At 44.9% G+C, this 15,000-nt stretch overlaps 1 protein-coding gene across 1 annotated transcript in view; it reads left to right on the top strand.

Moving 5' to 3' along the window:
* Window positions 1–15,000, top strand: part of fras1 (Fraser extracellular matrix complex subunit 1) — a 204,478-nt gene that overhangs the window by 108,410 nt on the left and 81,068 nt on the right. The window contains exons 19-21 of the mRNA XM_034541300.1: window positions 1,649–1,789; window positions 7,324–7,470; window positions 13,149–13,304. Of these exons, the coding sequence (XP_034397191.1) occupies window positions 1,649–1,789; window positions 7,324–7,470; window positions 13,149–13,304 (444 nt within the window). The remainder of the gene's footprint in view (window positions 1–1,648; window positions 1,790–7,323; window positions 7,471–13,148; window positions 13,305–15,000) is intronic.

Below are 15,000 nucleotides of genomic sequence, written 5' to 3' on the forward strand. Positions count from 1 at the left end.
ACAAACACATCCACGTGCACATACACAAACACATCCACGTGCACAAATATACACAAACACATCCACGTGCACATATATACACAAACACATCCACGTGCACATATTTACACAAACACATCCACGTGCACAAATATACACAAACACATCCACGTGCACAAATATACACAAACACATCCACGTGCACATATATACACAAACACATCCACGTGCACATATATACACAAACACATCCACGTGCACATATTTACACAAACACATCCACGTGCACAAATATACACAAACACATCCATGTGCACAAATATACACAAACACATCCACGTGCACATATATACACAAACACATCCACGTGCACATACACAAACACATCCACGTGCACAAATATACACAAACACATCCACGTGCACATATATACACAAACACATCCACGTGCACAAATATACACAAACACATCCACGTGCACACATATATACACAAACACATCCACGTGCACAAATATACACAAACACATCCACGTGCACATATTTACACAAACACATCCACGTGCACATATTTACGTCCACACAAACACACACACACACACACACACTACCTCTTCCTGTTGGGACCGTTTTAAGATGAGTTTCAGACGACAACAGCTGATCTGGGCTCAGTGGAAGTCGACTCACATGCACTGAGGAGCTCCTCAGTGCATGTGAGGAGCTCCTCAGTGCATGTGAAGCTCCTCAGTGCATGTGAGGAGCTCCTCAGTGCATGTGAAGCTCCTCAGTGCATGTGAGTAGACATAGAAGCACTGCATGCTTTCTGGAGCCAAGCTACCGGGTGCACGTTGACCTCCCGGCCTTCAGATAGGAATCACGCTTCAGATATGAAAACCTTGTGGAAGTTTTATGTTTCATCCTCTAAACTTAGAAAGATTCAACAGTATTGGAGGCGTCTCCGCCTCAGGCTCCGCCCCCAACAATAAATAACCCAGCAGGAGGTCGCAGGGTATCAAGAATAGTGACGAGTATTTTTAAAGTGTGCAGCTTTACAGCAATAAGAGCACATTCTGCTTCTGATGCATTATCAGTGTGTGTGTGCAATATAAACACTAATATACCACCTCATATGTGGATTATTATGTATACAAACTATCAATCTGATTATATTGTATTTAATATGTTTTACTTATTTATTATAACTTTACTGTTTGATTTTTTTTTTTTTTTTTTTTTTCTTTTTTCAATATATATAAATATTTTTTTTGCACTTTCAACTTTCTTGCAGTGATCCTGCAAATTTCAATGAAGGATAATTTTGTGTTATTTTTTGTGATACTGCTCCAGTTGAGCTAAAGTGGGCAAGCCGAGTTCATTCGTCGAGCACATTTCAACAACAAGGAAATGTAAAGAGCGTCACATTAAACCATCAAAAGCATCAAAACATAATGCAAAAGAAAAACAAGATTTAAAAACAATTAAGAACATTCATTAAAATACAAAAAAAACAGTCAAAAAGCAAAAAGATTGAATGAATTTCTGATAACACAAAGTTGACGCTCCTGGTTGATTCTGAAGTGCTTCTCAAAGACTCAATGATACAGTAAAGTGTTGTTGTTGTTGTTGTTGTTGTTGCTGGATAACACATGTTCTCTGTGTTCTCTCTGCAGAGTGTCATCCGTCCTGCTGGCAGTGCACCGGGCCGTCTGCAGACAACTGTACGTCCTGTCTGTCCCCGTCCAGCCTGCACGAGGCCCGCTGTGTCCCCACCGGACCACCGGGCTTCTTTATCCAGGACAACCTGTGTCACGGTAGAGGACACACACACACACACACACACACACACACACAAGGTCAGAGATAAGAGTGTAGAAATATACACAAGTAAAGGATTCAAGACTTTTAACTGGTCCTGAAACTGTCTCAGTGTAGTCCTGGTCCTCTATAGACCTCCATCAGTAAACAGACCACCAGAGAGAAGATGGTCTGGTCGTGTTCTTCTTAAAGGTCCTCCTCAGAGCCGTGGACAGTCCCGGATCCAGCAGAGACCAGTCCACTGTGGACAGACCCAGATCGGAGCTCCAGAGGGAGGAGGAGAGCAGAACCTACACTACCACTTTAGTCCACACGGGGCACCAGAACCAACACTACCACTTTAGTCCCCAGGGGGCACCAGAACCAACACTACCACTTTAGTCCACAGGGGGCATCAGAACCAACACTACCACTTTAGTCCACAGGGGGCATCAGAACCAACACTACCACTTTAGTCCACAGGGGGCACCAGAACCAACACTACCACTTTATTCCACAGGGGGCACCAGAACCAACACTACCACTTTAGTCCACAGGGGGCGACAGAACCAACACTACCACTTTAGTCCACAGGGGGCGCCAGAACCAACACTACCACTTTAGTCCACAGGGGGCACCAGAACCAACACTACCACTTTAGTCCACAGGGGGCACCAGAACCAACACTACCACTTTAGTCCACAAGGGGCGCCAGAACCAACACTACCACTTTAGTCCACAGGGGGCACCAGAACCAATACTACCACTTTAGTCCACAAGGGGCACCAGAACCAACACTACCACTTTATTCCACAGGGGGCACCAAAACCAACACTACCACTTTAGTCCACAGGGGGCATCGGAACCAACACTACCACTTTAGTCCACAGGGGGCACCAGAACCAATACTACCACTTTAGTCCACAAGGGGCACCAGAACCAACACTACCACTTTAGTCCACAGGGGGCACCAGAACCAATACTACCACTTTAGTCCACAAGGGGCACCAGAACCAACACTACCACTTTATTCCACAGGGGGCACCAAAACCAACACTACCACTTTAGTCCACAGGGGGCATCGGAACCAACACTACCACTTTAGTCCACAGGGGGCACCAGAACCAATACTACCACTTTAGTCCACAAGGGGCACCAGAACCAACAGAACCAACACTACCACTTTAGTCCACAGGGGGCACCAGAACCAATACTACCACTTTAGTCCACAGGGGGCACCAGAACCAACACTACCACTTTAGTCCACAGGGGGCGACAGAACCAACACTACCACTTTAGTCCACAGGGGGATCAGACTTAACTTGAGACTAAACCTAGGACTTGGGGATGTGTCAGAAATAACGTGAGACTTATCGTACTTAACTTGGGACTTATCAGACTTAATGTGGAACTTATCAGACTTAACTTCAGACTTAACTTCAGACTCTGGGCTTACCTAAACCTCAGACTTTGGGATGTGTCAGTCTTAACTTGGGAATTGAGACTCGCAAAACAATGACTTGTCTCCACCTCTGGTATAAATACTCTGTTACAAGTAAAAGTCCTTCATTCAAAATGCTTTTTAAGTAAAAGTATGATAAGCAAGATCTACCTTTAGAATAATATTACGAAGAATGGCTCCTTACACCATACCACAGCATGTTAACCACTGAAAAGAGCCCCCCCCCCACTCTCTCTATGACCCTCTCTAGCCTCTGAATATTACTAGAAAGTCTCACGCAGGCAGAAATAATTGGGTTCTGATTAATGGTGAGCATTTAGAAAGGAGGAATTAAAAGGACATCAGTGTAATCACCCAACACAGAATTCCACCATTTTCTCTTTGTACGCGCAGGAAAATTTCATTTTAATTCAACAAAAAATAAACCATGTTTAACCTGAGAATAAGAGATACTGTAAATTAGCCTAATTATAAGGGGAGAGCTCCTTCAGAAGCTGTTTGAATAATCAGTTCACTTTCAGTCTGTTTTTTGGGTTTTTAGTTGAGTCAGCGGTAATAAGTAGAAGGAAGCATCAGACTTAACTTGAGAGTTATCAGACTTAACTTGAGACTTATCATACTTAACTTGAGACGTATCATACTTAACTTGAGACTTATCAGACTTAACTTGAGACTTATTATCATACTTAACTTGAGACGTATCATACTTAACTTGAGACTTATCAGACTTAACTTGAGACTTATTATCATACTTAACTTGAGACATATCATACTTAACTTGAGACGTATCAGACTTAACTTGAAACTTATCAGACTTAACTTGAGACTTATCATCATACTTAACTTGAGACGTATCATACTTAACTTGAGACTTATCAGACTTAACTTGAGACTTATCATCATACTTAACTTGAGACGTATCATACTTAACTTGAGACGTATCAGACTTAACTTGAGACGTATCAGACTTAACTTGAGACGTATCATACTTAACTTGAGACTTATCAGACTTAACTTGAGACTTATCATCATACTTAACTTGAGACATATCATACTTAACTTGAGACGTATCAGACTTAACTTGAGACGTATCAGACTTAACTTGAGACTTATCAGACTTAACTTGAGACTTATTATCATACTTAACTTGAGACGTATCATACTTAACTTGAGACGTATCAGACTTAACTTGAAACTTATCAGACTTAACTTGAGACTTATTATCATACTTAACTTGAGACATATCATACTTAACTTGAGACTTATCAGACTTAACTTGAGACTTATCATCATACTTAACTTGAGACTTATCAGACTTAACTTGAGACTTATTATCATACTTAACTTTAGACTTGTCAGACTTAACTTGAGACTTATCATACTTAACTTTAGACTTGTCAGACTTAACTTGAGACTTATCAGACTTAATGTGGAACTTATCAGACTTAACTTGGGACTTAACCACTGAATAACCCTCAATAAATTATTTTGATTCCCCCAAACTTTTGCCTGAGTAGTTGAAATGGCGGCTGCAGACGGATGCCTGGGAAAGTGAGGCTTTCCCTCTGGGTTTTAAAAAATAAATGTGTTTGCTGAGCCCGACTCCTTCCCTCAGGATTGGCTCATTAGCAAGCGGACCCAGATACCCCCAAGAGGTGTATTGTATTCCTGTCTTCAGTAAAGTTCACTTTTACCACAAAGTTCAGATGCTGGCGACTTCTTCTGCTTTGCCATACGACACGTAATTAAAGGTCCACTGATCAATACTTTTATATTATGGCAATGGATCAAATGACTATGAGTAATGCGAAAGGTGTTCCTAATAACAAAGCCAGAAAGAATTATCGTCAACTCTGCTACGGAGCTTTTCAGCCTTTTTTCTTCCATAGATGTGTGTGTGTGTGTGTATATATATATATATATATATATATATATATATATATATATATATATATATATATAGTTATGTGTCTGCGTGGTTCAGTCGCAGTGTTTTCCTCTCCCCTGTTTTCTAGCAGCAGCCGGCAGTTGTTCTCTCAGACAATTAGGTTCTCGTACAATTTAACTGCGTTTTCATTTACATTTTGACAGAAACATATTTTATCTCAGGTTTCCGGCAGTTTTGAAGACATGGTTAATTTTCTGAATTCTAACAAAATAAAATAAAAAATACAACGTTCATTTTTAGGCAACAAAACTAAAGTGGTAATGTTGGGCCCCCTGTGGACTAAAGTGGTAATGTTGGTTCTGTCGCCCCATGTGGACTAAAGTGGTAGTGTTGGTTCTGGTTCCCCCTGTGGACTAAAGTGGTAGTGTTGGTTCTGGTGCCCCCTGTGGAATAAAGTGGTAGTGTTGGTTCTGGCGCCCCCTGTGGACTAAAGTGGTAATGTTGGTTCTGACGCCCCCTTTGGACTAAAGTGGTAATGTTGGTTCTGACGCCCCCTGTGGACTAAAGTGGTAATGTTGGTTCTGGCGCCCCCTGTGGACTAAAGTGGTAGTGTTGGTTCTGGTGCCCCCTGTGGAATAAAGTGGTAGTGTTGGTTCTGGCGCCCCCTGTGGACTAAAGTGGTAATGTTGGTTCTGACGCCCCCTTTGGACTAAAGTGGTAATGTTGGTTCTGACGCCCCCTGTGGACTAAAGTGGTAATGTTGGTTCTGGCGCCCCCTGTGGACTAAAGTGGTAGTGTTGGTCCTGTCGCCCCCCTGTGGACTAAAGTGGTAGTGTTGGTTCTGGTGCCCCCTGTGGACTAAAGTGGTAGTGTTGGTTCTGGTGCATCCTGTGGATTAAAGTGGTAGTGATGGTCCTGTCGCCCCCCTGTGAACTAAAGTGGTAGTGTTGGTTCTGGTGCCCCCTGTGGACTAAAGTGGTAGTGTTGGTTCTGGTGCATCCTGTGGACTAAAGTGGTAGTGATGGTCCTGTCGCCCCCCTGTGGACTAAAGTGGTAGTGTTGGTCCTGTCGCCCCCCTGTGGACTAAAGTGGTAGTGTTGGTTCTGGTGCATCCTGTGGACTAAAGTGGTAGTGTTGGTCCTGTCGCCCCCCTGTGAACTAAAGTGGTAGTGTTGGTTCTGGTGCCCCCTGTGGACTATAGTGGTAGTGTTGGTCCTGTCGCCCCCTGTGAACTAAAGTGGTAGTGTTGGTTCTGGTGCCCCCTGTGGACTAAAGTGGTAGTGTTGGTCCTGTCGCCCCCCTGTGGACTAAAGTGGTAGTGTTGGTTCTGGTGCCCCCTGTGGACTAAAGTGGTAGTGTTGGTCCTGTCGCCCCCCTGTGAACTAAAGTGGTAGTGTTGGTTCTGTCGCCCCCCTGTGAACTAAAGTGGTAGTATTGGTTCTGTCGCCCCCCTGTGGACTAAAGTGGTAGTGTTGGTTCTGACGCCCCCTTTGGACTAAAGTGGTAATGTTGGTTCTGGCGCCCCCTGTGGACTAAAGTGGTAGTGTTGGTTCTGGTACCTCCTGTGGACTAAAGTGGTAGTGTTGGTTCTGGTACCTCCTGTGGACTAAAGTGGTAGTGTTGGTTCTGGTGCCCCCTGTGGACTAAAGTGGTAGTGTTGGTTCTGGTTCCCCCTGTGGACTAAAGTGGTAGTGTTGGTCCTGTCGCCCCCCTGTGGACTAAAGTGGTAGTGTTGGTTCTGGTGCCCCCTGTGGACTAAAGTGGTAGTGTTGGTCCTGTCGCCCCCCTGTGGACTAAAGTGGTAGTGTTGGTTCTGATGCCCCCTGTGGACTAAAGTGGTAGTGTTGGTTCTGGTGCCCCCTGTGGACTAAAGTGGTAGTGTTGGTTCTGGTGCCCCCTGTGGACTAAAGTGGTAGTGTTGGTCCTGTCGCCCCCCTGTGGACTAAAGGGGTAGTGTTGGTTCTGGTGCCCCCTGTGGACTAAAGTGGTAGTGTTGGTTCTGGCGCCCCCCTGTGAACTAAAGTGGTAGTGTTGGTTCTGGTGCCCCCTGTGGACTAAAGTGGCAGTGTTGGTTCTGTTGGTGCATTCGGGTTCCTTCCTACATGCATCCTTTCCTGTCTCCTCCTCACTTCCATCACCCTTCTACCTTATGACCTTTGCCCTTTGTTAACCCCGCCCCCCCTCTGTCTGCCACCTCCCAGCATGCCACCCGTCCTGCCTGACCTGCTCCGGTCCCTCCCAGGCCGACTGCACCTCCTGCCCCCCGCTGGTCTCCCTGCAGAGCGGCTACTGCAGGACCAGCTGCCAGGAGGGGCTCTTCCTCGACGCCGTCACTGGAGAGTGCCTCAGTAAGTCAGCCTGTCCCGTGTGTGTGTGTGTGTGTGTGTGTGTGTGTGTTGTCAAACACGCCATCATGAGTGCTTGTATTTATAGCCTGAGTGGCCCCCAGTGGGAATTGAACCACCAACTCTTAGATAATAATAATAATAGTCGTAAGATTTTAACTTTCAATGCTTTTTCACCAGCTGTGATGATTTGAATCTAATCACGAGACCAGAGGTTCGACAAAAAAATCCCTATTTATTATTTATTATTCGGACAGCCTTGAAGACCTGGAATGAATTGTTAGTAGAAAATATCTGTTTTTAAGTTTCTGGATCTTTGATTGTAAACGGTTAAACAGAGACGTTGACTTTCAATTACAGTTTCTGATGACACACTGTTTGGAGATCAGATTTGAGCTCACACACACACACACACACACACACACACACACAAGCAGTACACGCAACCCTAATCTCAAATGGGTCAAGCTCAGGCGAACACTGGTTAATAAAAAATGCCTTCAGGCACTTCGGGGCCACAGAAATACTGCATGACACACACACACACACACATACACACACACTCACACACACATATATATATATATATATATATATATATATATATATATATATATATATATATACATACACACTAAGCCCTCTCTTGAACACTGATATCTAGATTAATAGAAACATTTCTTTTATCTCTCCTTTATTTGACTTATTCTTGTTTGCTCCTTCCTTTTCTTTCTCTCTCAATTTACTTATCATGCACACACACACACACACACATACACACACATACACACTCACACACACACACACAGCCCTGGGTTACACCTTTCGCGGTAGAGGCAGATATCTCTCTCTCTCTCTCTCTCTCTCTCTCTCTCTCTCTCTCTCCCTCTCTCCGTCGTCCTCCTCTCGTTCGATTGGTTGGATCCGCTAGCTTTCTTTAAGTTTCCATGTGTCATTATCCTCGATGTTGACTGAGCCTCGCTGCCAATATTATGACAGCAGTCCCAAGTGACTGATGGGAAATAAAGATTCCTTATGTTCTGAAAAGCCAGTTCTGGAGGGTCTTAAATGTGCATTAATGTCCACCAGGGGGCAACTCCTCTGGTTGTATAGAAGTCTATGCTTCATGTGTTGAAGCTGCATTCTCTCTACTGACCACCAGGGGGCGACTCCTCTGGTTGTATAGAAGTCTATGCTTCATGTGTTAAAGCTGCATTCCCTCTCCCGACCACCAGGGGGCGACTCCTCTGGTTGTATAGAAGTCTATGCTTCATGTGTTAAAGCTGCATTCTCTCTCCTGACCACCAGGGGGCGACTCCTCTGGTTGTATAGAAGTCTATGCTTCATGTGTTAAAGCTGCATTCTCTCTCCTGACCACCAGGGGGCGACTCCTCTGGTTGTATAGAAGTCTATGCTTCATGTGTTAAAGCTGCATTCTCTCTACTGACCACCAGGGGGCGACTCCTCTGGTTGTATAGAAGTCTATGCTTCATGTGTTAAAGCTGCATAAAAAGGAGACGTAAACAGACAAAACAAAGCCCATGTGATCACCTATGTGTTCGTGGTGTAGACTCGCTTATCTGGTTTATGAATCCAACCTTCGTAATAAACACGTGTCTGTTGTCTTGTTGACTTGTTGTTATTTATCATTTAGAAAACATTATGTCGCTGGTCAGACTGGGAGCCTGAGCCCTGAGTCTCTGATCAGGAGTGATATCGACTGCAGTGAGAGACGCTTTCACTCTCTCACCCTCCCTCTCGTTTCCTGATATCCATCTAGAGAGAGAGAGAGAGAGAGAGAGAGAGTGTTTTCTGGACGGCAGTTCATTTATTTTTGCGTCATAATTGCGTTGGAGTCATTTAAAAGCGCACAAAGCTTAAAATAAACGCTGCACGCCGGATCACAAGAACGCGTCACCATGGCAACGAGGCTCTGGAAGAACTGACACCACGGGATCACGATTTGTCTTCCCGAGAACAAAAAAAAAGCCCATTTAAGAGACGCCGTTGCCGACGGCGACAGCTGCAACGCATCGACACGAGCGACTTCCTCCGATCACAGGAAGTCCTTTTTTTTAACGTCCTGGCGGCTTTGAGCGTTCCCACTTCAGACGCCGTGATTGGCTCACGGTCCCACGTGCACGCTCATGTCCGTGTGACCCCGATGTAATATTTACCCTACATTCATCTTTCATCTGCTCTGCAGAGAGCTCCTATTGGAAGAGCACTGATGCAATGTGAAGAAAAGTGCACGTGAAAAGGTGCACGTGGAGCCGTGGCTGGGAACCGAACGGGGAACGCGTCGATGTTTCAGGAGTGAAACCAAAGATCCACACGACCACATTTACATTTTGAAACATGTCTTTTTTTACTCCGTCCTCTCTCGGGGGGGTTTCAAGGGGACCTGTCATGTGATCGGGGGTGTGGCCAATCAGGGGTCCTTCCCTGATTGGCCACGCCCCCTTCAAATGAAGACCACGTCCCCCTTTGGTTCCTCTCTCTTTCTGGACTCCCTTTTCTCCTTGAGGCCTGGTTGAGACCCGTGTGGGTCTTCATCTCCATGCCTGGCTCTCGTTAACAGGGTCCTGCTCCGTGTATATTATGGGATGTGGGGGGAGATAAAGAGATGGAGAGCCAGATATTGGGTGAAGTCTGGTATGAATCCGACCGCACGGGGAGAATACGATCATCCGGTCTGCGTGCCGCGCATTTATATCACTAAGTGTGCCGTAAAGACTCTGGAGGAGCCGGATCAATACCGGTTTATATTCAGGGTTAGTCCACGCCGTCAATGATGCCCCCGACGGCTGAGTTATCTCATCTGGAGGGTTGTAAAGAGAAGCTGCTTCTTCTTCTTCTTCTTCTTCTTCTTCTTCTACTAGTCTGTCGATGTTGGATCTGCTTCAGAAGGAGAGCGTGACTCACCTGAACGAACGTTCAGGAGCATCGGATAAGTCAGAAATACACTACTGTTCAGAAGTTTTCCATGAAAACTCACACTTTTATTCATCAAACGAGTTGCGAAATGAATAGAAAATATAGTCAAGACATTGACACGGTTAGAAATAATGATTTTTATTTGAAATATTAATTTTGTTCTTCAAACTTTGCTTTCGTCAAAGAATGCTCCATTTGCAGCATTGCAGACTTTTGGCATTCTAGCTGTTAATTTGTTGAGGTAATCTGTAGAAACTTCCTGAAGCCCCTCCCACAAGCTTGATGGGCACTTCTTGCGTACCATACGGTCAAGCTGCTCCCACGACAGCTCAATGGGGTTGAGATCTGGTGACTGGCCACTCCATTACAGACCAGCTGCCTGCTTCTTCCCTAAATAGTTCTTTCATAATTTGGAGGTGTGCTTTGGGTCATTGTCCTGTTGTAGGAGGAAATTGGCTCCAATCAAGCGCTGTCCACAGGGTGTGGCATGGCGTTGTAGCCTTCCTTATTTAAAATCCCTTTTACCTTGTACAAATCTCCCACTTTACCAGCACCAAAGCAGCCCCAGACCATCACATTACCTCCACCATGCTTGACAGATGGCATCAGGCACTCCTCCAGCATCTTTTCACCCGTTCTGCTCACAAATGTTCTTCTGTGTGATCCAAACACCTCAAACTTTGATTCGTCTGTCATTTCATTTCAATCTTTTCTTTGTATTGGCCAGTCTCAGATACTGTATGGCTTTTTCTTTGCCACTCTGCCTAGAAGGCCAGCATCCCGGAGTCGCCTCTTCACTGTAGACGTTGACACGGTGTTTTGCGGGTACCATTTAAAGAAGCTGCCAGTTGAGAACCTGTGAGGCGTCTATTTCTCAAACTAGAGACTCTAATATACTTGTCTTCTTGCTGAGTTGTGCACCGGCCTCCCACTTCTCTTTCTACTCTGGTTAGGGCCCGTTTGTGCTGTTCTCTGAAGGGAGTAGTACACACCGTTGTAGGAAACTTTCAGTTTCTTCGCAATTTCTCGCATGGAATAGCCTCTAAGAACAAGAATAGACTGGCAAATTCCCTCTTCACTCTTCACTCTTCACTCTTTACTCTTCACTCTTCACCCTCTTCACTCTTCACCCTCTTCACTCTTCACCCTCTTTACTCTTTACTCTTCACCTTCTTCCCTCTTTACTCTTCACTCTTTATTCTTCACTCTTCACTCTTTACTCTTTACTCTTCACCCTTTACTCTTTACTCTTCACTCTTCACCCTTTACTCTTCACTCTTTACTCTTCATTCTTTACTCTTCACTCTTCACTCTTTACTCTTTACTCTTCACTCTTCACTCTTTACTCTTTACTCTTCACTCTTCACCCTTTACTCTTCACTCTTTACTCTTCATTCTTTACTCTTCACTCTTTATTCTTCACTCTTTACTCTTCACTCTTTACTCTTCACTCTTCACCCTTCACTCTTCACTCTTTACTCTTCACTCTTCACTCTTCACCCTTCACTCTTTACTCTTCACTCTTTACTCTTCACTCTTCACTCTTCACTCTTCACTCTTTACTCTTCACTCTTTACTCTTCACTCTTCACCCTTCACTCTTTACTCTTCAATCTTTACTCTTCACTCTTTACTCTTCACTCTTTACTCTTCACTCTTTACTCTTCACTCTTTACTCTTCACTCTTCACTCTTTACTCTTCACTCTTTACTCTTCACTCTTTACTCTTCACTCTTTACTCTTCACTCTTCACTCTTTACTCTTCACTCTTCACTCTTCACTCTTTACTCTTTACTCTTTACTCTTTACTCTTCACTCTTCACTCTTTACTCTTCACTCTTTACTTTTTACTCTTCACTCTTTACTCTTCACTCTTCACCCTCTTTACTCTTCATCACGTACATGTCTGGTTATCCAGAAGATGGAGTGAGATAAAAGAGCAGAAGCATAACGTTCTCTCTGGTTCTTCATTCCTCACTCAGGAATCCCCCGTCGAGGTTTAATTAGTGAATTTATCACATTTATAGACGAGGCGTCCTCATTACAGCTGTTCCTGTTGCGTAATTGTTGCTCCCTTTATAATTATTTTAGTTTGTCTTTCAACAATAATCCCACAGGCCTCGAATGTTTAAAAGTAAACAGATTAGGGAAAAATAAAATATATAGATTCAAAAAAAGTTTTTCTTCTTCTTCTGAATAAATACAAATCCTGGTTTGTTATTCAAATATTACACCGAAGACGATGGTGAAGATGAACATTAGTATGTCGATTTTTATTTTTACTTTATAGAGTGTGCAAAAAGAAACTTGATGTCCGGTCTTTAACTTCCATTTTAAAGCTACTTTGAGACCTTCACCAGAGTTTGGCTGCAGATATCCATCGTTTATGATTATTCTACCGATTATTGCATCGATTATTCAAGTTGTTGGAGAAATAGTGAATATACCAAAGAGAAATTAAGACTATTGGACCATTTTTATGCTTAAATTGTCAAAAACTAAGCTTTAAGTTCCACGTTATGGAAAATACTGCCTAATTATTTAAATGAGGTTGTTATGATACAACACATTGTTCCCTTTGAATGCCAGAAACCAAAAAAATAATTCAACAAACCGTTCCCGAGCGCTTTTATTTTGGCAGCTCACCTGCGTGACTTTTGATGTTTATCTGTAACAACAAGTGTGTGTGTGTGTGTGTGTGTGTGTGTGTGTGTGTGTGTGTGTGTGTGTGTGCGCGTCCTGCAGAGTGCAGCCCCGACTGTCAGCGCTGCGCGGCCGACCTCCAGACGGGCGTCGGCAGCGTGTGCCTGTGGTGCCGAGCGGCGAGGACCTGGTTGCTGGGCGACCACTGCGTCCCCGAGTGTCCCCGGGGCCACTACGACTGGCACGGCGCCTGCATCAGTAAGTCACCCCCCCCTCCCTCAGAGGTCAGAGGTCAGGCAGGGGGCTGTTACACCTGTAAGAATAATCCCCGCCACCACTTCTATGAGATCTTTAGAGTCGGGGTCGTCGCGTCGACCCGGGAGGAGCTTAAATATGAGAAATGCTGAATTCAGAGTGTTTAAAGAATAAAAAAAGTCCTTCTGCTCCACGAAGACGCCGGTCGGAGGTTCGTTCTGTTTGTTTTGCACTGGAATGAATTCTTTAGGCTGTAGAAGTCCATCAGAAAAGTGTCATTATCCCAATTATCAGGTTGGCCTCTTCGTCCTGCTCGTCATCACCACCACCACTATCCTCCTCCTCCTCTTCCTCTTCATCCTCCTCCTCCTCTTCCTCCTCTTCCTCATCGTCATCATCGTCATCGTCATCCTTCTCCTCATTGTCATCCTCCTCCTCCTCTTCCTCATCATTGTCATCCTCCTCTTCCTCCTCTTCCTCATCGTCATCATTGTCATCCTCCTCCTCATCATTGTCAACCTCCTCCTCTTCCTCTTCCTCCTCCTCATCATTGTCATCCTCCTCCTCCTCATCATTGTCAACCTCCTCCTCTTCCTCTTCCTCCTCCTCATCGTCCTCCTCTTTCTCCCCCTCCTCATCCTCCTATTCCTCCTCCTCCACCTCTTCCTACTCATCATCATCATCATCATCCTCTTCCTCCTTTTCCTCTTCCTCCTCCTTCTCCTCATCGTCATCCTCATCGTCCTCCTCTTCCTCCTCCTCCTCCTCATCCTCTTTCTCCCCCTCCTCATCCTCCTATTCCTCCTCCTCTTCTTCTTCATCCTCCTCCTCTTCCTCCTCCTCCTCTTCTTCTTCTTCTTCCTCCTCTTCCTCCTCCTCCTCCTCTTCTTCTTCCTCTTCCTCCTCTTCCTCCTCTTCCTCCTCTTCCTCCTCCTCCTCCTCCTCCACCTCTCACACACATTTAAATGCAGAGCGTGATGCAGGAAGCTCCGGGCTGGAAGAGTAAAAAAAAACCTCTGGGGTCTCATTTAGCTGAGCCCTGCACACACACACACACACACACACACACGCACACACACACACACACACACACACACACACGCACACACACACACACACACACACACACACACACACACACACACACACACAGATTCATATGTACGACACCGGAGAGATGGAAATAGCGTTTCTAGATACCGGTGACGTCTCACTCCTCCTGCTGCTGGTTCGGGCCGGATGAGGAAATTCACCACGAGATTTAATGTTTCCAGTGTGTGTGTGTGTGTGTGTGTGTGTGTGTGTGTGTGTGTGTGTGTGTGTGTGTGTGTGTGTGTGTGTGTGTGTGTGTGTGTGTGTGTGTGTGTGTGTGTGTGTGTGTGTGTGTGTGTGTGTGTGTGTGTGTGTGTGTGTGTGTGTGTGTGTGTGTGTGTGTGTGTGTGTGTGTGTGTGTGTGTGTGTGTGTGTGTGTGTGTGCGTGTGTGCGTGCGTGTGTGTGGAGGGGATTGTGAGCAGCAGAGCAATCTGAGAATGATTAGACCCTTGATAGTGATTAGTGAGCCTTATGAATATGTATAGTTTTTTTTATTTTGATCAAGGACTTCATATTTCAGTTTTTAGTCGGCCAACTTTTCCAATGAGTTTCGAGTTTGTCGCAGAGAGAATTAAACCAAAGTACTGGTGGTACTCTGGTGTACTA

This window comes from Cyclopterus lumpus, chromosome 9, assembly GCF_009769545.1.
Source record: "Cyclopterus lumpus isolate fCycLum1 chromosome 9, fCycLum1.pri, whole genome shotgun sequence".
Classification (NCBI taxonomy): Eukaryota; Metazoa; Chordata; class Actinopteri; order Perciformes; family Cyclopteridae; genus Cyclopterus; species Cyclopterus lumpus.